At 33.4% G+C, this 26,989-nt stretch overlaps 1 protein-coding gene across 1 annotated transcript in view; it reads left to right on the forward strand.

The window, feature by feature from the left end:
• The window catches only part of LOC108690500 (regulating synaptic membrane exocytosis protein 1), a 124,697-nt gene that overhangs the window by 91,611 nt on the left and 6,097 nt on the right, over positions 1-26,989 (forward strand). The window contains exons 14-18 of the mRNA XM_018197814.1: positions 546-604; positions 19,457-19,635; positions 19,968-20,183; positions 20,710-21,038; positions 22,719-22,904. Of these exons, the coding sequence (XP_018053303.1) occupies positions 546-604; positions 19,457-19,635; positions 19,968-20,183; positions 20,710-21,038; positions 22,719-22,904 (969 nt within the window). The remainder of the gene's footprint in view (positions 1-545; positions 605-19,456; positions 19,636-19,967; positions 20,184-20,709; positions 21,039-22,718; positions 22,905-26,989) is intronic.

Here is a 26,989-nt window from a genome sequence, read left to right on the forward strand (position 1 = left end):
TTTAGAAATAATCTGCTAATAAAAAAAATTGCGCGTCTTATTTATGCGAAGCAAAAGAATAATTCTTAACTATTATTATCGTAGTTTAACCTCTGTACACTTGGTCCTTCTACTACATGAGAATAAAAAGTATGAATCACAATTATAAACTATTTAGTGAAAAATTTTGATTACCGTGCACAAGAATTCAATTTCTCACTCAATTGCCACAAAAAAAAATTAAATTTTTGCCTGCAAAGTCAAAACTTACATTCAAAAGCTTATGAATAACTAAATAATTTCGAGCCTGTTTATTCTCGTGTGGCGAGAAAGGCCGACTACAGAGATGTTATCATATTCACTACGGAAAAATAGTGTTACGGAAGCAACATGCGTCATTGATTGCGTTCAGCGTATTCAATTGTTACGGATCTGTGAGCGCTCACAGCTATTGGATGACTTAGAAGAATACCAATATAGCAATGAACACTCATAGATCCGCTCCGCAAGAGTTGAGTCTGCTGAACGCGACCATTGACACGATGCATTTTAATATATTTTTGCAGAAACCGAAACGGAGAAAGCGCCCTCGTCGCCGACGCGCAGGAAACTGCCAAAGACGCCGGTATAACGAGTTAATAAATTGACACCTACACACATTGACCGTTTCTCTCTTTCTATCTTTCTCTTATTATCCTACACGATGTACACGATGCATACGCAGACTCGGGGATAAGCACGCTTAGAAGCCGAGAATAAAAGCGTAAGAAAAAAAAAAGAAAGAGAAAAACGCAGGGAACAGCTGAACAAAAAATAATGTTCTCTTGCATATCTCTTTGCTTTTGTATATACTATAAGTATAATTTAATAGCTTCACACAAACACGATCTGATTGTGCACACTTATAACGAAAACTGTGTACAAGACAGGCGTGTGTGAAAAAGTGCGTGAGATCGCAGCTTTTAGCGTTATCAAACTAACGTGCAAATCAGTTAAAGTGAATGAGCTACGTCATGTGCTGAAATGTATCGTAAGCGAATGATTTATTAAAAAGCTCCTGCAGTTATAATCGATTTTAATCCTAGAAATCAATTTTGATGACAAAAAGACATTCTGCAACAAAACGTCTGATTTACGTCTTCGATCTTTTGTTCATTTATTACATTTCAATTTGCAACATCTTTCTTTCAATATTTTATACAAAGTAAGAATTATCTGTTTCTAATATTCACGAATTTATTTTATAAGATGTTAAAATTTATGCTAATTTATAATCGTACATTGAAATTTTAAATTGTCGCATTTCTCTGTTAACATAACGTAACCTTTACACAAAGGAAAAGCTATTATAATTGAAATAATGTCATATGAGGCAAGAAATACGATAAAAAAATAAATTATAACAAATCTTATTCAAGAAAAAGCTGTTCCAATTCTATTTATATGAATGATTGCGTTTAATTTTTATGGTATTATACAAATTTCATATAATCGTATTTTTATTTCATTGAAAAAAAGAGTTTGGTAACGAGTTTGGTAATCAATTATATTGTAAGTGAAATAATTCCAATCAAATATTCGGTTAATATAATCAAAAATAAGACTGTTTCAACTATTTAGTAAGTACTATATACAATGGTTAATTATATTATTATGTTTGATAATATGTACTAAATATGAAAGAAAATTATTTTTGGTTATATTAACCGAATACTTAATTGAAATTATTTCACGCAGCATTTGATAGCTATTATAATACTCTTTTTTTCAGTGAAATCCATCTTTCGTTTATTCCTCGATTATACTAGTCTTTATCGATACTTGTAACTTCCTAAATTTTATCTTTCAGTAGGGGTTTCACGGACCAGCAATCTTATCCGAATGTGCTTAATCGGCGGTCTTTAAGAAAAGCTGACAAAAGTCGAGTATTCGAGAGCATTAAGTATTCGCGAAAAAGATCACATCACGTAGCTCAACCATTTTATCCCGATAAAACACAACGCGGCACAATTCTACTGCGCATTTTCACTGATCGTATGCAAAGACTGCTATATGTAAATATTGTACGTCGATGTAATGAACTATAATGATGTCTCCTTTTTTTCTTGAAAAGCATGTCGTTTCGCATTATCGTGGTCGCTTCAGATACAGTTACGAAGATCGCATCGATAAAAGAAAAGTCTGATAGAACAGAAATAGTCGAGAATTGTGTGGGAACTTACTTTCGAACGTGTTTCTGGAGAATTAGGTAATTTCAGGAGAAAGAGAACTGCGAGATAAAAATCCGACTCGATTGATCCATAATATATAACGAGATAGTAGCAAGATAAAGTTTTTGATCTGTAGCAAAAACTTACTTCGAGTTTGCGTGATTTTAGAACTTCAGACAGAAGAGTGTAATAGAAGTTATCGTAGCTTTCTAAACTTTAGAAGGAATGAAGATATGAGATTTTATCAATCGCGTCTTGTACGATATTAATCGGAGGTAACCATAATACCAAAAAGTTATCAGAGTCCTTAAAGAACTATCAAAAAATTTAGCAATTCATAAAATATGTATAATATAGCCTTTCTTTATGAGTTTACATTTATTGTGTTATATTAGTGTTATATTATTATTCTATTTCGACTTGGAATTATTTCTCAGCAACTGTCGAGATAATATCAGAATATTTTATGCGAACAGCATGCCATCTTAAAGATACTCCATTTCTGTGATCGCAATTTTCGCAATTTTGAAAGAGATTTAAGTTCTTTTTTCCCCTTTTTTACGAAAGTTATACGAAACGATAGTTTCACGAGAATTCGATGATCATATATTGGCGTCGTAACAGTTACAGAGAATTTATTATACTAATTTTGTTTCATTCTCTGTCTTTTTCGATTTTATTCGTTATTATCACGTGATTTAGAACTCCGATGGGTATCTTACCAGACGTGAGAGTTTTAACAAGGATGAACGAAATTCCTATCGCTCTCCTAGCAGCTGTAAAATTTCCTCGAATTACCTATCAGATAAAGTTTAAGAACAAGACTGTATTGTAGCTAGTAAAAAAGCAATTGTTCGCAATTTATAGGTTCAAGTGCCAGTGCCGTGAATATCCGATAACACGCTGCTCGTACGTTCCAATGCTATGATACGTATGACGTTGGTATGCATGCTGTTTTCCAATCGATAGTCGGCGGTCCTGTGACTAGTTTGAATACTCGAACAGCAGGCAGAAGAGAATCTCGAAAAATATGCTACACGAATGTCGCAATTATTCCATTGAATCGTATTCGTGCATTGAATATTACGCATCGCGCGGTCCGCGTAAAGCTACTCAATATTCGAATAGTAACTTGCGAGATGTTTGTATGGATCCACAGTTAACGAACATATCGCTGAAAGCAAACGTTCGCGTTATGTAATTGCCTGACATTTGTACAAAATCTAAAAGAGCGCGAGAGATTTTTATAAAGACGCGAACAGACATACAGATATACGTAATTATATATATTAACGAGACTTTTATATATATAAAAAAAATATAAAAATATAAAAAAGAAAAAGGTATGCTCCAATGCTGATTTACGTTCATTTGCATATTCATTTATTTATAATTTTTCGCCCGTAAGGTTAATGTAATATTTAATAATTGAAATATATAAGAACTCTGAATATCATTGACGGCACTGGTTACTATCGGCTGATATCGATCGTAGGACTTGTCGATGCGACTCGAGAGCAACTTAAATTTATTAGCACGTTGTATATGATCCCTTTAGGCCATACAGCAGCACTCGTACAATCACTAGCAGAAATGCGCGTTACGGTGTACGCCACTTCGTTTTCTTCGACGCAATCGCGGGGGTGTTCTTTCATGTACGCCAGAATTTCACAAAACACTTGCGAAAACGTAAAAATTAAAAAAAGACAATTTTCATTTGGTTACTTAATAAAAAAATCACTTACAAGATAAATGTAACGGATATTAAAGAAATTGTTAACAAATTGCAAATTTTATATTTCATTGTCATTGAAAAGAGATGTTATTCGTTTATTATTCATGCCGTTATTAATGATATTAACGTCACTGTAAATATTAATAGATAGGATCAGACAGTATTATTTAGACAGTATTATTTAGAGAAACGTATCTACAGTTGTAAAGGGAATTACAATTTTTCGTTAAAAAAAAATGCTATAACTAATTGAGAGAATCCACGTTTCACGTATCGTTGGCAACCAAATTCGCCGTCCCGAAATTATTAACACTACGAATTTCAATTTATTTATTTTTTTCCCCCCGGGCGTCATTAATACGCAGAATTTCGAATGCTACCGAGACCTGTCGCATGTTAAAATAATTTAATCTGTTAGCTCTAAAACCCCAGCACCCGGCCATCGCATTTAGCGTTAATTCGATCGGTTACCGATGTATCGCCGATTCATTTCGATACGGCGCGGCGTGTTATCGGTCTATCCTATCGATCCTCCTAATTATCGCAACCGGATACGACAGATACGAATCGGCCGGGTGTATAATTACATCGATCAATCGCGAGCTTACGAACACCTCCGTCCGTCGGTTTCGCACATAATGGGGAAAAAAAGCAAATGTCTAACGCGACACCGCAACCGATTTCTGTCTGAAGAGAAAAGCTTTCGTACAATCAATCGTAGAGAATCGCCGTGTGAGCAGCCCGTATGCTCATATCGCCTCCGAGGATTTTTACGAAAGTCATATCTGTTTTCGCGAAGAATCAGCATCGGTCGCGAAATTAGGCATCTGGGAACACGAGTGATTGAAATTTTTAACATGTAAAAAAGATTCGTCGTTAGATTCTCACTTTAATACTGCAGAACGTCAAAGGTTTGATAGATCCTACATATATCCGTAATAAAATAAATTTATAATACGACACAATTAATGAATTTTATAAATAAAATTAATTTTTAGGAAATTTATAGTATATACGAAATTGTTCACTACAAATTGTTAGTATGTGTGCGTTTAATTGAATAGATGTATTGCGTTGATAAAATATGTGTAATTCAGGAAACATGCGGGATCTTTTGCATATGAATTAGTTCTACTAATTGGAGTTACAATTTTAATAAGCAAGACTGTTAATAATAGAAGCTACAATAATTATTGTAACAATAATAATACGGATTGCTATATATAAATCAACAAATATTTGATATAAAAATGACATATAATTATACGAGCATGTTAAAAATAAATATATGATATTAAGCAATGTTGCAGCAATCAAGAACGATACAATGAATAAAATATAAATCCCGCAGATTCTTGCAAAAAACAGTATATTAATTTTTCTAAAATTTCTCTATGTAGATATAAGTACATTTTATATAGCAATAGTTCTCTATTTTTAACGATATTGTACTGGTGCTATCGTACTGATATATAATCTCATCTCAAAAGCCAATAACAATTGATCCAGTGTAAGATTAATGATAAACCGATAAATCTCTCTTTATTATAATCATTGCATATTGTAAGCCTTTAGGGGAGGGAGGAGATCACTCGTGTTTCCAGAATTCATCCTCTTTTTTTCTCGAGACAGCGAACGGGCGGAAGCGGAACTCGCACGGCTTCTAGATATTAATGCGAGCTTCGAGACATAGAAGCGATTGTAAAGCGCGTGGATCAACACAGGATGAATCTAGCATTTTAGCGCAGTTTTAGGTATATTGGATGTTTTGATAAAGTACTTACCGAATTAAGAATTCTTTATCAATCGGCGTAAATCCGTGAGTGAAAACTTAAGTCGAAACTTGGTTTGGATAATTTCACGGATTTCTCTCGCTAAAAATTAATAGAGTACGTACAATTATTTCCAATTTTTTATTTATCGCGCAAACGCCAACTATTAAGAGTATTGCTATTTCCTGAAACGAGTTTTGGAAACGCCTCAGTTAAAAGTTGAAAAGGTTAGCTCTGCAAACTTGCCCAGGTTTCGACTTCATTGCATCACTTGAGATAAATAATCCACGGATTCGCCTGGATATATCAAGCCAATCATCTTCGATCGGCCGTGTAAATATTACTTGATCTACAGACTAGAACTTTGTTATGGACCACTGTATATCTCTCGCGAGAGATTTTTGCAGTTGGACCAATAAAAGTCTATATAGAATATAAAACTTGTTCAAGCGCAATTCGCGCATGTCTGACACGAAACGTCATTTATAATTCTAACAGCGTGACAAATTGACTCCATGATCCTCCGTGTTGGTTTAATAAACATGAAGTAACATACTCAATTCATGTAATAAATCATGAAAAAAAATCTGGAAATTTGGGATTCACTCTTTATATATGCTCGTAAAACTATATTTCTATTTTTTTTTAATTTTATGTATATTGAATATTTTTTTAAATATATAATTATAAAAAAATCACTCTCTTTGAGCTTGTACTAAAAAATGTTTGGTTGAATTAATTGGAACTTTGGTTGGAAATGGACGAATCAAAATTTTTTGGTTAAGGGATTGCTGGAGCAACGAATTTGATTGATGTCGAAAAAAATATACTTAATTACAAATAAAATATTACTTACAAATAAAGCATTATATACATTAAATAAAACATTACGTTCATTTCTTGCTCTGCTAATTCTATATCACATGAATGCTATGTACATTTAGATCATATTTTTCCATTCACTTCTTTTATAAGCTTTAAATTCATAATTTGAAGATCCCATATATTTTTACCCCTTATATTTTTATAAATTATTCAAATGTAGGAAAACTACTTTTTATTTAGATATATACTTGAAATTATTTACATTTATAAAGAAATAACCTACGTGGTAATAGGAAACTATAATTTAGAATTTTTTTTATTTTTCATACTATTTTCCCACAACTATTTGCGTTTTTTTCTTTTATTCTATAAAGGAATATTTTATTCTTTTATAAGGAAAAACACAAAGAATGTATGAAATGCGCATTATGTCAATATTACAGATTCTAGTATCCCTTTAAATTTACTAGAAATTTCTAGTTAAGATAACCGGAATCTAGCTAATGTAATCAGAATCTTCTGATTTGTTCATTTTCAGACGTTTTTCTAAGTGTATAAATCTTTTGAAAATACATTAGATAAATGATAAATGATAATTTAGGTTAAAGATATTTTCCAACAAAGGCACTATATCTTAATATAACATGCGATTATATACAACATGGAGGATTCTCTAAATTAGCGTTTTCCGCCAGGCATACGCATTCTTCGCTCGAACAAGCCGTATATTACCATATATTAACAGATTTCTACCTTTATGAATGTTAAAGGTTCAGATGGTATTCACGCAGATTTATCAAGTACGTTTAGACGAAATTAATTATGTGTTTTAAATATGATTATCGAGAATAAGACTAAGATTGCTACAATGCTTAGATTTAGTCGCTTTCGACAGCTTTAGGGCGCAGCTTTTCGAATCATTCGAAAACGCATCCTTTCTTTTTCATCCTGATTCTTGTAGGCAGAAAAAAAAACAGATATGCTACTCGTGTGTTTGTCATCAGTGCATTTACCGAAATAGTCAGGAATACCTGCAAGAGCGTGCATGCGTGCAACGCCGAGATCAATGAACATTGTTGATTACGGTATTCGAACTATAATATTCGAAAAAATCGTAAGAAAATTCGTGCGTTTGAAAAATAACCACTGAAATTGCACTGTCGTGTTTGAGTTTTCTCACAACGATTTAGAACATTTTCTTTGTCATTTACATCAGCTGCAAGAGAGAGATACACGAAATGCACAAGGAAATATTTTATTTCTCTTACGTCACGGGATAAATGTAAGAACTCGCGCAGACGTAATCCGACAACAAATTGTACGCTTTGCCTTACCTCAATATCTAGATTCTAGGTATTCTTCGGTGCTCCTTGATGTTCCTGGATATTCTTCAAAGCTCCTTGATGCTTCTCGATGTTTCTTGGTACTATTCGCTGTTCCTCGATATTCTTCACTAATCTTCGACGCTCCTCAATGTTTTTCGTCACATTTTATTGATACGAACGAGATATACACGCACACACACAAAATCAAGTCTTCTAACGGACGACGGACAGAATCGACAGAATTACGAATACAAAAAAATAACACTTCGCGATCCGTTCAGTAATTTACATACAATTTTAAATCTCGACAAGATACAGAAACAATGCAAAATTTTCATAAAGTATTGTGAAATAATCCCAAGCAGAAAAATTACGTTAATATCAAAATGACTTATTAATTTTTACCCACTTTAAGTGGGTAGATGGTTACAAAAAATATTCTACACATAATTAAAAACCTTATTCTGGAAGAGGAAAATAAAAAGAAAGAATGCCCAGAAGTTTTAAAGTTAATTACGTCTCTATCTCATAAAAATAGAAATAATGTAAATTTATAATTCTATGCATATTGTTAAGATATAAAAATAAAATTTATTTTAGATGCCTACTTAATGATCCTACTTAAAGATTAAAATAAATCATGATTAATTTAAAATGATTTTAATAATTATTTTGGAGACATTTAATAATTATTTTGATTTTATGATGATCTGTATTCTGCTTGGAACGTAAATAGGTAGAACACAAAGTAATAATAAAATAATGATATCATATATATATGACGTCACTTAAAAATGAACTTATATAAGTGATAAATAAGATCATAATGATGTTCTTATAATATTATTATGATTTTTATGTTCTACTTGAGTACTTTCCTTGATGAAAATAAAAATTGGAGCGCAAGTTGAATGTAAGAGGAGAGACAGAAGCATAAACGAAACTTCTAAAAGACGAAAATTGAAACAAACGAAAACGTAAAACAAGAATAAACGCCTATTTTAATTTATGTTTTACAGTCTTAATTGCCTTCTGGATGTTTAAGTTACGTCTACAATGAGATTCTAAGACATAAAACAAGCTTGAAATCTTAAACTGTAAGAAATTGATCGATTACAGTCGAACGTGAGGAGAATAATCAACTATGATTGATTAATTTCTTACGGATTAAGGGGATCCTAAAGCCTATTTTGCCGATTTAATTTAATCTATATTTACGATTTACGTCAATGACACATTACTATATCTACACTACTACATCAATATCGCGTACATACATACATACAAATTTTCTAACTAACTAATCTTTCATATTAAGTATCTAAGCTTAATTTTAACAATTCAATATTGATTGTTCATGTAATCCTTAGTCCGAACCAAGATTGCTTTATGTACAAAGTATAAAACTTTTAATAAAGTATTGTTACGATGCCAGAAGCCGATAAAAAATTAATTTTCCAACTATTTTCATTTTTGATATGAAGTCGATTTGGAATACATTATCATTTATACTCTAATTGTAGAAAACAATTTTTTTAATGTATATAGGCAGTTAAAAGAATATTTATTTGAAAAATAAACGTTAAACACAGACGATTTTAAAATCCTCCTTTAATGCTAAAAGTTTAAATTTTACACCTTAAAATCTTATTGCAGACTTTAAGTCTCAAATAGTCTAAAATAGTCGCACAAGCTGTGTCGCATGTTGTATAAAAATATTACAGAAGTACTGTTTCTAGTTGTATGTTTCTAGTTGCAGTCGCATACCGAGGAAAAGATATTCAAAAATTTATTTGTGAGAAATATATTTTTACAAAAGTAAATCTTTATTTTATATGGCAAAATAAAATTTTATTTCTAGCAAGCGCATCTATTTTATTGACTTTTTTTACAATAAATAAGAAATATTTCAAAAATGTGTATTTCGTCGTTATAATTAATTTTTGAAGAAAGCAAATAAGTAACATTTGCAATATAATATATTATAGGACCATATGATAACACAAATAACATAACACTATAATAAAATTAAAGGTCTAGCTTAAACGATCTAGCTAGATCTTAATGCTTTGATTTCTATAGTTTGAAGTAACATTTGTTTTGCAATATTTGTCCTTTTTCTCTCAATGCAAAAACTCTTATCAACGGAAAGCCATATATATATAATGGAATTAAGCCAACTTCAACTTTTTGCGACTGTAAGAATTCATCTACTAATAACTAATATTATTCTATTACTAGAAATAATACTCCTACAAAATTCTCATAATATTATGAGATAATATTATGAGACACAGCTTATGCGATTATTGTAGATGAGACTTTACGCTTTTGTCACTTTTGTCCTCTCACATTCGATTTACGCTCCGATTTATATTTTCGGCAGGATTTCCAAAGACCAAATGGAAAAATTGCCGCACTGCCGTCTCTCGATTAATCTCAGAATGATCTCTTGATGCTCGTTTTGAATTCTGTGAATCCCGGTACCGGATATTATAGACACGCATTCGGAACACTCGGCGAGAAGTTCATATCGAAAAACGTTAATATCACACCTCACGTTCGCACGATCTGATACGTACAATGGATGCAAACGAACAGATTTGATACTCTCGGTTTATTGCGTACTTACTGTCTGCTCGACCGTGAAAATTCCAAGAAATGACGCGTCGTCAAAAACAATGAAAATTCGGGGAAACGGCGCGTCACGGCAGCGAAAGTTCTGAGAAATGATGCGCCATAAGTAAACATGGCGGCGCGATGCGGCGTAATAATAACGTCCGCAAACCCTTGCAGGCAAACGAGATCTGTCTTGATTAATTTTTCGATGGGCAATGCTTACAATATATTAAATTCTTCTCGACGGTTTTGTCACTTTTGTCCCCTTACATTCGATTTACGCTCCGATTTATATTTTCGCCAGGATTTCCAAAGATCAAACGGAAAAATTGCCGCACTACCATCTCTCGATTAATCTCAGGATGATCTCTTGATGTTCGTTTTAACTTCTGTGAATCCCGATACCGGATATTATAGACACGCATTCGGGACACTCGGCGAGAAATTCATATCGAAAAACGTTAATATCATATCTCACATCCACATGGCCTGATACGTGCACTACAATGGTCATAAACGAACAGATTTGATACTCCCGGTTTATTGCGTACTCACTGTCTGCTCGATCATGAAAATTCCGAGAAATGACGCGTCGTCGAAAACAACGAAAATTCGGGGAAACGGTACGTCACAGCAGCGAAAGTTCCGAGAGATAACCCGCCGTAAGTAAACATGGCGACGCGGCGTAATAATAACGTTCGCAACCCTTTGCAGGCAAACGAGATCTTACTGTCTTGATTAATTCGTCGATGGACAATGCTTACAATATATTAGATTCTTCTTGACGCGTGGCGTTGAATAGAGGTGCTTTCCTAGTATTTGAGCGTATGCCGGTGAAATACGGCGAAACATTCGCGTTGAAAACTTGAATTCGTCTCAAACGAACGCCAGCCGAACGAAGTGAAGTGCGTACATTGACCCACCTGTCTTACAAAAATTTAGTCTATAATATACACAATGATTTTCCGAGCTTTTACTACATACGATGAGTCATTCGTGTCCCAGAGTAATTTTCCCTTCAACAAATATTCAAGAATTACTAAGTGATTCTTACAAATATTTTAACATTTTTAGAAAATAATATTAAACAAAGAATTTTTTAGAAAATATTACAAGATTATGTATTTAAAAAAATTGTAAATGTATAAATGTTATAATTGATTACTTGATGTTCCTAGTTTTTCGAAAAAAAAAAAAGAAATGTGCGAAACACAAATGACCCAATCATTTGTATTAAAAATCATTGGATAATTTAACACTGAAAACAATTCGTGCCGAACAACAATGCTTTTAATAGTCCAAATAAGTAAATTAATTACTATCTTCCAGTACTTTTCCGTAAGAAAAACGCTTCTGAGAGACACACTTGATCGCGATTGCATTCCAATGGTCCAATGGATGGACTATCAAACAATTATCAACGAACAGAATAACAGAATAACAGATTTAACGTTTACAACATTCATCCGCACGCGAAATCAGTCCAGATCCAACGAAAAAGACGCAGAAATATATATCGACCGCGACCGCGACTCGTCCACTCGCCGACGTTACGTAAACTGATCTACCAAACTCCAAACAGTTCAAACTTGACCAATGACGATCGTCGTTTCAACTCGCGCTTCATATACAGTGCGCGGGAAAACGGAGAGCGCGACGGTTTGTTTCTGGAATGTTAAAAGATTATATTGATGACGTCGAAACGATTAGATTATAATAAAAGTTCAAACTGCTTTGAGTTTGGATGTCCTTAGATAAAATACGTCGAAATAATAATATGAAATATCAGTTACTTTTTCTTTGGCGCGTTTTACACGATGTGAAAAAGTAATGAATTTCATGCAGATGTCTACGTTATTCAGTTTTGTAGGAAGTGATATTCTTGTTATCTGTTGTATGTGCGTTTTAAAAATATCTTTGAAAGTTGTTTTTGAAACCACATCCAATTTTTTTCTGCGAAGAAATTTAATTTGTTATCAACAATTTCTTGAACATATTTCAGTTGAAAAATAACGAATTTCACGCAAGTGACTATATTTCTCAATATGTTTTGTAGAAAGAGTGATACTCGATTTTGTTGTCTTTTCTTTCATGAATCTTAAAAATACTTTAAAGAATTACTTTTAATAATTATATTCAAATTTTCTTCATATAAATAAATTTTATTTGTTATCAATAATTTTTTAAATATATTTTAGTTGAAAAAAATGTCACGCAAATGATTGTTTCTCAATACGTTATTTGTAATACTTTTTGTTGTCTTTCGTTTCTATAAATTCTAAAAATGCTTCCGAAAGTTACTTTTAAAAATCACGTTTAAAATTTTTTCGTATGAAAAAATTTTACGATTTCTTTCTTATATTTTAGTTTAGTGAAAAATGATGAATAGGCAACTGCGTTATTCAATACGTTTCATAGGAAGAATAATACTCTTGTAAAATTTCTCCTTCATGTAAAATTTTAATATCTTAAAATGTGGTCGAAAGGTAGAAAGTACACTAAATTCTCTCTCTCTCTCTCTCTCTCTCTCTCTCTCTCTCTCTCTCTCTCTCTCTCTCTCATATTTCATTAATTTTATATCTAATCTCTACTACATACATTTATAAAATAGAAGAGGAAATTTATACGGAGTAGTGAGACTGCGTAAAATATCCGCTATCGCGGTTTCCGGAATTAACAGAGTTCATTGATAATCGGGACAGTTTAACGAGAATGTGGTTTTATCGCCATGTAAGAAATAACACAAATCTACATATTGTACACCGAAAGTTGTCTCCCTGTTCGCGCCCTGTATGTCTCGTCGGAATTCGCGAGAGCAACAAGACGAATATATATGGACGGTGCCTCTAACATGTGTACCATCATTACTTTTCTTAGAGCTCGCGCGTGTCTAAAGACCGATACATCTTCGTCTGATGTTGCAGCGTCGATTCTAAACGCCTCTAGCGAGAGTAATGACGTGAGTCAGAAACTTTGTTAACGTAGGGAAATAAAAAAAAAAGCAAACCTAACCTTACCAAGGCAGAATAATTTCTGCGATCTGTTGTTTAATTAAGCGATGTAATAAAACTAGCATACTATGTCTCTATGTGAAAAATATAATATAGTTATAAATACCGCATAAATTTTATAACTATTAATAATATTTAGTGTTCTTAGGGCTAACAAGTACGGGATCTATCGACTTTTCAGCGCGAGCTCTACGATTACAACATTCATCGATTTTTGTACATCATATATACTTTGTAAATAGACTTGAAGTTTATGAAGCTAATCGTAACTTTCTAAAAGACATATTTACTTATTTAAAATGTCTTTATCCTTTTTAATTTACATTTTTTAATGAAGCGAAGTAAATTCAAAATCAAGAGAGCTTATTCGCGCTTGAAAATCATGTAAAAGCATCGTGCTGTCTTTAAGTCTCTTTGCAGAGTATTTAAAACGATAAAATTGGATGATATAGTGATGTTCGCGGATATCCTCCTGGATTCTCCAGTGACGTATGCGGTGGCGCAAATGGAAAGGAAAAAAAAAAGAAAAAAAGACAGCGCGAGCGTGCCCGTCGCTTTCGTGAGAGAGAACGAATGTCACGCTTTTCACTTTTCGCTTTACGTCAGAGTGGCAAGAAAATGCTGTACAATAAACGCGCGACGTGCAAAACAAGACCAAGATTCGAGAAAAACGCGCAGCGCAAAAAACGAAAGTGTCAGTTGGGGCGAGTTGTGTCGTTGCTGTTCTCCTTTCTTTGCTTCATTGCTGGTCTCGCGCGGAATAAAATCGCCTGGAAGCGATCCGTCGCGAAGCACTCGAATGTCGAATTTCTCACTTTGACTCCGTACCGGCGACTTTTCCTTTCGACAACTTGAAAAGAATGGAATAGTGTCGAGCGAGAATTTATTTGTGTCAACATGTCGTATATATTAATATCGGAAACTTAAACGTTTTTGTAACACTTATTAAAATGATTTTATTCTCACTGGAATATTGCAGTCGACTTGTTCAGAGCTTGAATACTTTCAAGTTCAAAGCATCTAACGAATACGTGTACATATGAAATGCTGGTATTATTAAATGTAGCATTTTATCGCTTATTTATTTCATATTTTCCCTTTTATTTCGATGGATGATTTTCGAAATAAATACACGCTCGATGTAAAGGAAACAATACAAGCCGCATTTATAATAATGTTTCAAAGAGAAGTTTCGCTTTATAGAAAATTACGTTACATTTCTCTCTATAAATTATAAATAAATACATATATACACATATATATGCGATACGCTCTTTAATTTCTCCCGGCAAAACTGCTGGACACTGTTCCAGATTCTCTCGGTATAATTTAAAGCTTGGATTCGCGATGAGAGGCTCGTCCTCTCCTCATTCATGAAAAGAGCGATCTCAAGCCTAAAGTCTCAAAGTTAAATGGAAAGGAGAAACGGCGGAAATGCTAAAGGAAATTCTCGCGGAGAAGCTCGACTATATGCATACACGGAGGCTGTGGCACTCGATCTTTCTTTACGTAATTTACCCTGCCAGAGAAAGATCATATATATGTATAAATGTATATCCATCTTCGTCCCGCTCTTTCATTCTCTAACCGTTTCTCTCTCCTTATCACATTTTCGCACAGCGAAATCCTTCTCTTTTATGTTAGGTACACCTTGCTCAATTGATGTCTCATCTCTTCTATTTTCACTGTTTCTCTCTTTTACCCCCCTCCCTTCCCCCCCTCCTCCTTTTTCTATCTTTGCCTCTAACTCTAATTCTTCTCATCGATGTACGATGGACTTACACGAGACTCCTCTCTGGATGTCTATACACTTTGCTCTTTGCTCTACGTTACTTTAAGTAAATCCGTTACTTCCACCCATACGAATGTACATACTCGATGTCATCTACGTTTCTTTATATTATACATATATATATATATGTATATATATATACATGCATATACGCAATTATGTGTCTCCCTGTATATACCCGCTGACAAAAGCTGACCGCACCGTGTAAAGACATAAAGATAGATCTATAATGATCAGAGAACAAAAAAAAAGCAATAGATCCGCTGAGACGAAAGAGAAATGAAAAAGACGAAATGTAAGTTGTCCATGTTGAGCAAGTTTAGCATATTGGCCCTCCACGCTACTCTCTCCCAACTGGCACGAATTCTAGTTGTACGCTAGCGTTTTTTTCCTCCTTGACGGCTCGTTTCTCATCCCCTTCACTTTCTTTCTTTCTTTCTTTCTCTCTCTTTCTCTCTTCCAATTCTCTCCGTACGTCTGTGGCTGTCTCGTTGTTTAGCTGAGTGATATTTCAGTTTCTAGATCGTATTATCAACTTCTCGCTCCACGTACACACACTTGTATGGCTCTCTTTCTTTTTCTCTTTATTCTCTTTCCTATCTGTCAGCTATCCTTAATTTTGGTTGCGAGCGCAGACACACGAACACCAAACTCGTCCTGAGTGATGCACAAATGCCAAACGTCCGAGCGCATTGTCATCTTTGCGAGAGATATCACTAGTGGCGCGCTCGCAATTGTGATGCTGCGGCTATACAATCAACGCCCAATATGTGATCGACAATTCAATATTCCCATCGATACGCAACGCGCTCGGCGAGCACGCGGTAAATAAACGAGTATTCAACGGCTCCGTCCGTTCGATTTTTTTACTTTCACGGGTGCTTGAATGCGAGCGTTTTTATCCAATGTTCGACGACGTGACGAAGCTGATAATCTTAAACGGTTACGACGAACAAGCGCACGGATCGCTCGGATGGAAACGCGGGCGTTTGGTTGTTGTCACATTCACGCTTTTCCCTGGTATATAATATCTCTGCAGATATAGGAAGTACTTGCACAAGCGCAGATTTAATGGACGAACTTCTATCAGAATACATCGAATGAATTTTCCTGGGCAAGATGATGTTGCGAAACGTATCAATATTGGTTATTATACTGGGGAAATGCGCGCTTTGGAAACAACCGTAGACTGACATTGTATAATACATCAATGCTTGTCGCAGCGGCTCTTCTTCGGCTTCAAAGGAATTTCTACACGTGCAATTGTAGAACGAAATGGTACACATGAAAAATCGATATACATGAAAAATGCTTGATAAACATTGAAAACAAAATGTCACGAATAATGAATAATATTAACAATAATTAATCGTTTAATTTTGTCTGAATTCATAATTAAGGTGCATCGGTTAAAAACATTTTATAAACAATTCACATACAACTCGTACAAATGTTACAAAAACAGATTAATCTTCTAAGAGGATAATGTTTTTTAAATATTTGATTTTATAATTTTCACTAATTTCAACGATGCTTACTAAGCAACAAAACTTGCACGCGGCAATCCTATTTTAACATATAAAACTATTATATGAAAAGATAATGAGAAACGATAATAAAGTTGGGGGTTAGATTTTTTTCGCTGTGATTTAACAATTCTCAGAATCTCATTGTCATCTTCATTAAAATTCATTTTTCACTTCCTACTTTAAATCAGGATAAAAAGATTTTCTCGCCCGCTCTTTTATACGCGATAACTTTCCTATTCCCATTACTAACCGCATCTGTTAACAGAGATTGTTCGTAAAAATAATCTTCAAGGATAATCCCATTCGTCTTCTGATCATTAATTATCTTTTCATATTGTTCTCCATTTTTCATTTTAAATGATATAGTTAAAAAATATATATTACAGTGATTATACACATTTAATAAATTATATTATAAATTTCATGTAAATTTTGAAGAATTAAATAATAATAGATTTGCTTAATTTTGAATTCTTATTCGTCTATAATTCGGCTGTAACTTTTTAAGTAGTTTTTAAAACTTTATTTTTTAATTTACTATAAATAATTAAAAAATTAATATTATATCTTTCAGACTAATTCTCGTAAGTAATTACTTTATCTAATAAAACCTAAACTATGTTACCTTAAAGTATAATTTTGAAATTAGCATATCATTCAAAAGTTTAGTCGTAAAATTACTTTACTGCATCAAATTTCAGTTTCGAAATTAGGATATTAGATTCGTATTTATGCCACAAATTCATATCATGTTTCCGTGAAACATTATGTTACATTTTGAATTATAATATTTCGAATAGTTTCATTTGAATAGAACAGTAACATGATCAATTTTCTGCAACAAGTTCTTTTGAAAAAATGCACAAATGTACAGAAAATTGTATGTACTTTTAATTGTTAAAACACTAAATCAAAGTAAATTACACAAAGTAATAACAATAAGTATATTATTTTTAGTATGCATTGTATATGATTTATTGCAGCCGAAGAAGCGCATCGCGATGGTACACACTTATTTGCTTGCGTAGAAAGAAACCTTTTCAGTAAATACATATGTAAATATGTAAATACGTAGGAAACAGCTTACAGTTCGGGAAAACCGTACGTAAAAAGAGAAAGAGTGATGGACGATTTATGTTTTTTCGTAATAATAAAAGGCTTGGACACGCGCACGCGGAAAGGCATGCGAAGCTGGAATGCAGAGAAGATGTGTGAAGCGATGTCATGGAAACATCGGAAGGGAATACGAGAGGCGAAGAAGACCGAAAGGAAAATATATAAATCGTCGATCGTGACGAAAGAAAAGAGATGAACGAAAATGAAAGTTATTTTTAAACGAACGTTTTTCTTGACTGTTTTGCACGTACAGGGTATAATCTAAGAAAACAGATCCAATGGATGTATATCTTCTCGATGCTTTTGAATATAAAAATATCAAATAATTATTTATGTTTTAATACTAAGTAGAGTTATTTTAGAAACTGTTTTTCTATTAGTTCTTTCAGACAATTTATAGTTACTCATATAAATAAATAATAAAAAAAATTGTATAAAATTGCCATATTCCAATATTATTTAATTTGTTATTTTAATATCATTTTAAAATTGGTCATTTTAAAATTTTTCGTGAAATACGGACTATATTAAGAATATGAAAGTCCGAAGATTCGTAAATGTAAAGATTAAAATTTTTTAATTTTTGTGTATAAAGATTTAAGAATTAAAATTTTCTATCTCAAAGATGCTTAAAAAGTTTTAAAATTATAAAAACTATAGATTTTCAAATATATTAAAATTTCCAATGTTAATATTTTGAAAAGTTTCGTAATTTTACGTCTAGAATCTTTTCAATAATTTTGCGATATAGAAATTATATGATTATATTTTTAAAATTCTATAAATCTTATAAAAAGAAACTGTATAAATTTATATTATAATATCGGATCATATTTATATTATAATATCGGATTTTGACCATAATTGAAAGACTTAAATTATTAATTAAAAATCAGAATGAATTAGAAATTATTGACTTGAATAATTAGTTTGAAAGAGTTAAATAAAAGTCAAATGCAAGCAAAGTAGATCGGCATCAGTACTTTTCTAAGGATTACACCTCTGTACATACACGATTACACACATAGTTGCTATATGTATGGTCTGCGACATAGAATGGGTCTTGACACGAATAAAATTAAACCTCGAGGACTGCTCTTAGTTTGCTCACATTTTTCTTCTTCTTTTTATCTTTTCAACAAAACTCCGCGAAACCGCTTCTGCATGCAAAATTAATTCTGCTTCCGGTCTCCTTAACAACCGTGAGTGGAGCACGAAGTTTCGCTAAAAAATCCTTCAATATGTTTTTGCGGATAATTTAGATACCTTTAACTAGGTACTTTTATTCATGAGTTTTATCAGTATTACTGCTATAAAATGGTCAGTAATTTTGTTTGTTTAATTTCAATACTTATTTGTAGATCCAGCAAAAACTGCTTTCAATGACTCTCCGCTGTCAACTTTCTATTATTATATTTTATATTTTAGAGATTACATTTAAATTGAGAAAAACACGGAATATTCGTTACCACTCGCTGGTTCAGAAACTTTTAACTCTTCGGATTAAGATTAGAAACTTTAAAACTGTTTTCCTATCTTTTAGGAACAAATAGCGAAGGAGAGGCAGGTGACCGGTCGAATACAAATCCAGGTTTCGTACGAGGCAGAACGTAAAGAATTGGTTGTTTCGGTTTTTATGGCCGACGACTTATGTGTGCGAGAAGACACCGGATTCGGCACCTTGCCGGAAGCTTTTGCTAAGCTTATCCTTGCTCCTCCATCGTAAGTCCGTGGACAGCTCATAAATTCTTGGATCGAATGTATCCGACAGCGAAATTGATTTTTTATTGTATAAAATTTACAATACGAAATAAAAATCGTAGACTATTAATATTAAAAGAAATTGAAAAGAAAGAAATACATGAAATTAGATATAGATTGATATTTGAGAAAAGTTTCACGTAAGCGCAATTAACGTATTGTGTGTATTGATTATGTAATTTTCCAAGAACTTTACCAGATTAATTTTGTTTCATGTATCTTTTATTTGCTCTATGCTTCGAATCTTCGATGCTTAAAATGAATGATTGATTAATCACTCGCGACCTTTACAGCGGCGAAGCAACTCCGTTGAAAACTATTGTAGCTGAGCCGACCCAGAAACCTATTTGGAACGCTACATTGTTCTTTACTGGAGTTGATGGTGAGAGCCTGATGGAACGTGCGATCGAGGTGACTCTCTGGGATTACTGTCCCGATGGCGATAATGTGTTTCTTGGCGAGTGCACTGTCGATGTTCAGCGAGCACTTGAAAATGATAGAGCGGTTTGGTAAGTGCATTTGTCAAAGAAGATTGAAGAATTTAAATAACTACAATAGTCATAATTTAACATGTGATATTTAATATTCACAATAAAACGATTTTGCCTATCATAGCTAATTACTATCATTGTTATAATATTTGAAAATTTTTATAAATTGATTAAGATTTAATAAGATTAAGTAGTTATTTTTAAAAAATAATTTTTAATTATTATCAATTGCATTATAAATATGTCAAATACTAATGTGCAAAATATTTATTTTTCGCAAATAATAAATATATGTAGAAAGATCCATAGAGATAATTGAGAGTTGTATTTCAAATAGAACAAGTCACATAAAATTAATTATTACTGATTGAAAAATGACTTTTTGTATCCATTTTGATGTTTTTTTAGTGTTATGATAATTTTTATTTTGCTTGAAATGCTAATCAAATTGATGATTAACAATAATTGCAAATAATTAACGTTCCGTTATCACTTTACATGTATTCGTTAACGTTCACATGTCGAAGTCGCTATAAAATGTCAGGTATCGATTGGAAGATCCACGTGGGCTTCGAACTGGCAAATCGCCATATTGCTCTCCGCGCGGCTCCGTATCAATGGAGGTCGCCCAGAGACTGTTTAGGAAGGAACTGCGAGATCGGAGCTACAGCGATGATACGCAGAGTGATAGCGGTAGCCCGGAATTCTGCTTCCTGCATCCAGATCATGCTTGGCACGCCAATTCCAGACGCGGTTCCAGCCAGTCCGAGCAACTCGAGGTTGAGCCGTATGAGCTCAACCGGGATTATAGCAGATCCCTGCCGGGTAGCCGCAGAAGCAGCTTCCAAAGTCAGGGCGGCACTGATAGTAAACGTGAGTGTCACGAAAAGATTCGACACGGTCCAATTTCTTTTTCGACGAAATCACTAGTAGGAACGTAACATTGCGTTAGTAAGAGGATCTCTCTCAAGTAATTTCGATTAGTTTCTTGATTGAGAGAAATTAATACGAGGTTTATAATTGCGAGCGTATTTAATATTATAGTAGTCGAAAGGATAAAATTTTAATTATGAAAAAATGATATTAAATTCGTATTAAATTTCTTCATCAAGAAAATTTTAATTTTTAATTTTACATTATATAATAATTATTAATATGTAACTTATTAAACAGGAGATATAATAGAGGAAAGATATTACACTAATATTTTTTATTATAAATTTGAAATTTAAATCACTGGTAGTAATAATATCTAATAGTAAATCACTCTGATGTAGCATTTTTAATATACCTCTAAATTGGCGTTACAAACGATTTCGAAATGCATTTGCCAAATGATGCATTTAAGGGAGAGTAGAAGAATTGCGAACACAAGGTAAACAATATTATTGCAGCATATTAATAACTTACTTCTCACATCCAGTTTGATGTACGTTTCCTGCCACACCATAATACATGATCATAGAACGCAAAGTTTAAAATAAATATAGTTATATATTTTGATGTAGGAGGGAATAGGAGAGAAATTGTGAATATGAGAAAAGTTAAATAAAGTCGACAATTATTTATCAATTATAGAAGTGTTTATTCTGGGATGTTAGCTTTAAAGTATATACTATACTTAATTTATGTAATATCAATATATAATCAATAATAATAATTTTAAACAAAACAAATACTAACTCGATATTGCCTCGTGTGACGACGGATAAAACAAATGCTCCAAAAGGTTTTGCTTTTTGTTTGTTGTTACAATTATACAGTTTATTAGTAATACACGAATATTAATTATTGTAATTTAAAGTCAAATAATAGGAGTGTCTCTTTTAAATAAACTTTTATAATTGATAAATAATTGTCAATTTTATTTAATTTTCTTAAGCGTTTACAGTTTGTTCACTCAACACATAAAGGAAAGAAAATAGAACATTAGAACTTCGGAAATACAAATTCTGAAAGAATTTCTTGTTAGAATTTTCGATACCATTCGGATACTCGACCTAATAAACCATGTTCCGCTTTTCATTGCAAGCTAGCCACCTCCACAAGTAAATTCACTCTTCTCTTCTTTTTCAAAGATGATAACGATAAAATGAGACTATCTGTGATGCTATTGTTGGGTTAGCCTCGAGTGCTGCTTGGAAGCACTTGGCACGCTTAAGTAACAGCTTCCTCGATTATCGCTATTCGATTACGTCACTTCAGCTAGAAAATGTCCATGTAAACGTTGTAAACAACAAAAATCGATGCATCGCGCAGCAAAAAATAGCAAGCATCAAAGAAACATTAAAAAAACAGAATATCATAGAGAATGACACAGCATTTTTTTGTTTTAATAAAAATTATAAGATATGATAATATAAGACATGTAACAATTTATAATTTAAGTAATAATTATTAACAGTTGTAAATTTTTAGAGTGAAATATCTACATTAAAATTAAATTTTGTTTCGCAAAGCACAGACAAAAGATCGTCATCAGTTTTCGGTATCATTAATATGGATGATTTTTATAATTGTGTCTATAATTCCTATTACTTAAATTTATCCCAGGTGGAAGTATGGGTGAAGCCGATATGCCTGCTATAGTGCACTACAATCGCGATCGGCGGCGAAGTTCGTTCACCAGACCGATGAGGGATCCCGAGGAGATTCTGGAAGGTCTGCGAGCGTTGAAGGCAACTAAGGGTGAGCTCAGCAGGACCATGAGTCTCTCCGGTGACAAGAGACGCGGCAGTCGTGAGTATAAATGTTTTCCTTGCTTTTTTTGGCCATCATTTCGCTCGTTCGTTCGTCCGTCGTCCGTCTGTTTGTTTGCCTTTTGTACCTTTTCATTCGTCTCACCCCCCACAACCATTTTTACTGCATTTTACGATACACTTTTTCTCTTTTTCTGTCTTTCTCTGTTTTGTCACCGTTATTGTTGTTTAACATCTTGATGGTAACCATTACCATCACCATCGCCGTTTGATTAGATTACAGGACTCATTAATAAACGTATATCATATCATAGTTGTGCATCCTGATGTATGTAAGTGTGCGAGTGTGCGTGTACATTGTGTTTGGGTGTTCATGCACCTCACATGTGATTGTCTGATCATATTCGTTAAGTGTGTGCATTTACACAAGTCACCTGCCTGTCTCTTTTTCTCTATTAATGTTGATTTTCCTTCCTACACATTTTATCTTCGATTTTTAGAAAACAATTTTTAAGAAACCAAATTTCATACACTTATTTATCATATTTTCTAAAAAATATTCTTATCTCCATATTAATTGTAAAGCAAGAGAGTTCTAAAAGAAATTTAGAAATTTTTATTAAATAGTAGAAGTGTTGATTAAAAATTAAACATCATATTTTTTCATTAAAAAAAGATTAAGATTATTTATTTAAATGTAAATCTTTTAACTCATACAATAATTTGATAAAATCTTTGAAATAAAAACCTTTTGATAAAATTCTGAAAACATTTCTTATTTTTACTCTTGCGTTTATAGTATTTGTGACATGAAGAAAGTGGGACTCTTTCACATTAATTATTCTTCTTATATAACTTTAGTATTATATTAGAGAGCAAGTTTTTAAATTCTTAAATTTTTTGAAATTATCATACTATAAAATTAATCAATATTCTGTAATTTTTTTCATAAAATTTGTGTGATTTAGTAATCACATTCCAAATCATTCAGTGTAGTTCTTATCTATATTTCTTTTAGCCATATCGTATGACTCTTTTGTAGAATTATAGAAACTCTTCTTTCTAATTTTTCAACATTTTTATATTCGAATGTCGATGCAATTATTATTTATTTGTTTCGCACTATCACATATCGATCCCACACGGTTTGACCGAGCGAACAATCTTGATATGCAGAGGAATTTCTTGTTTGTCAAAAATCATTTTTGTCCGAATTTATGGAAACTAAATCGGACAGATCAAAGCGGGAATAGCCCGACCTGGAAAGGATTTTGATGAGACTTCGGGATACGATCGACTTTTATTATAGATTTTCGTGTCTAATGTCGACCATGACGATGACCGCCTTTGACACTCGCCTTTCGTTTTACATCCTCAATTGTGCTTCGTTGCTTATCTCATCGTTCATACGCTCGATGTTTGATTCGGCGTTTACTTCGTTCCTGGATTGGATTGAAACTCTCCATCGAGCTTTCGTCAAAAGACGTTACACAGGATCATCGAGCTGCGCGGAATTGATTCGTCGACGTCGGAATGGAATTAAGCAAGAATAAAAAAAGAATAGTGCCTCGATCACTGCCGTGAGTCCATCTGAAGCTTAAAAAAATCCATCGTGCAACATTTATATTTCCGCTTGGATCTGCGAAATTTAATTCAAGCTTCGCTCGTCAATCATCCTCCGCTTTTTCGTCTCGAGGAGTCATCGTCTCGGTCGACGGAAATGCTCGAATTAATGTGGTTCTACCGAGCATAAAACCACCACGTTCATTTCGCCTTTATGTCTGTCTCTCGCTCTGCTTGCGTTCCATGAAGAGGTCGATGTACTCCATCAAAACCAACAAAAGATAACATGATCCGTACTTTCTGCTCATCTGTATTTGCGATCGCTGTTGCGCGCCGCTGTTGCCTGTTGCTGATTGCTCTCGCAGTAATGATTCGAATCCCTGCTCCCGTTATGCCTCAGGCTTTTACAAAGCGAGAAACAATATCATCGCCGCCATTGCCATCGTCAATGTGACCACAATAGTGGATGACATAATTCGCTATTGTGCTTCTGTGCCGTTGCACGCACGTGTGTGACTTTACGCGCCGCGACTTTCCGCTCTCTGTTGCTCTCTTTCTTTCTATCTCTATCTGTTCTTATGCTGTTTAATCTCTCATTCATTCCTCCAAATATTATTTGTCGCATTGACACCAAGTGTGCCATAAGCGTTGCTGTCATCGTTCTATCAGCAAGATTATCGTTTCTTCAGGCTTAATGGTCGCTTTGCCTGGCGACTTCTGGCAAATATTAAACGTACGAAATCGATTGCGCGATGATAATATGTCATTTAATAATTTAATTTCTTGATAGTCATAAAAATTGCTTTACATTTTTTTTAAGTCAGTTTAAAAATTGTTTATATAGCATTCGAGAAAATAATGATCGAAGTAACGTTTGTAAATGGCAATATTATAATCGGTGCTTTTTGTATATTGGTGTAATGAATGTAATCTAATTTTCATAATCATTGCGACATTACTAAGCAATATATTAAGGTAATTAACCAAAATTAAGAGAGAGATTTTCCTAAATTTTAACCCTTTTGTCTCGAGTTAAAAGTTGCGGTCGAGGTGTTGCTGCTACGAATGCTTCGAAGCATTTTTTGATTGGTCAATTAGTAAAATTTTTTCTTCCTTGGCAACTCGACCGCACCCAGAGACATGATTATGAATTGTCGTTCTTTTAAATGTGAAAATAATAAGTGTGAAATAATAAGGGAAAATAATAAACAAAATATAATTTTTAATTAACGTGTGAAGAGTTTTATAATTTTTTCAATTTTGAAATCCAGATATTATTCATAAAATACATTCAAAAGTAAAAAAGTACAATTTTAAAAAATAATGTGATCTCATAACTTGATGTAATTTTTATCATAATCTCAGGGAATATTATATATTAGGTGTCATTAGTTACAAATATAATATAATATTGTTTAGGTGTTTCATTAACAATTGTTAAAAAATATTTACTTATTAAATTTTAATTATGATAATTAATATTAAATTAAAAAAAAATGTTCTTTTTTTCTTCTAAAAGAATTGATTATTTTATAATACATTCCATTTCGTTAAAATGTATATTAATTCTTAAACATATGAAAAGCAATTTATTTTTTAATTTAACACTATCAGAATTGACAAAATCGATGACATTTTTCCGCGATAGATCTAACTAATCCGATAAGAAATTACGCCATTTTTGTCTGATGGAAGAAGATTTGCGAGAAAATAGACTGCGAATTATGCATGAGAAAAAACTGGCTGATGTTTTTGGAGCACGTATGGAAATAATGAATTTTAACGCAAAGTGCTCCTCACAATTATCCCTGCCTACTCAGTTTCCTCGCTTTGACTCAAAACTACAGTCGAACCTATCGAACTATGCGGCATCCACCTGTATTGACAATAAGTCGCTGAGTTGAATATTCGAAGCGATCATTAAGCGCGCCCCGAAAGTTACCAAAAGAATCGCAATCACCTAATCAATTTCTGGCCTTTCGTCTTCCTGTTGACATCTGTGTGCATCTTCGTTCACGTATGTGCCCGGCCTCGAGCGCAACGTGCACTTTGAACTTGACGTTTCAATGTATTGTTGATTATTGATATCCTTTCTCGGTCGGCACCGTCCGCCAATGCCGAAAACTCTGAATGCTCTTCGTACTCGACTTGAATCGCGAAACACTCGGTTCGCTCGGTCGAAACGCCATCGGCCATCGTCACGACCCCGATTATCGACGACAAATCGTGGGCCACGCACGCACGACCAACCAATCAACCAACCAATCAACCAACCAATCAACCAACCAACCAATCAACCAATCAACCAACCAACCAACCAATCGACTACCATCGACCACCAACAACGACAACAGAGTGCGTAGTCCCAACAGTTACTGTGTGGCAGTGCGAGCCTGTGTCTCCGAGGACCGGTAACTCGGCCTCCTTCCCATTGCCGCACTCCACACCACCTCGATAAATAATCGCAAGGCACTGTCAACCAACGTTATGGGCTTCCGGTAAGACACACTCTTTCTCTATCGCTCACTGTCTACTATAGCTCTTTTCTTCTATCACTCTCTG

Source organism: Atta colombica, unplaced genomic scaffold (assembly GCF_001594045.1).
Source record: "Atta colombica isolate Treedump-2 unplaced genomic scaffold, Acol1.0 scaffold33, whole genome shotgun sequence".
Taxonomy (NCBI): Eukaryota; Metazoa; Arthropoda; class Insecta; order Hymenoptera; family Formicidae; genus Atta; species Atta colombica.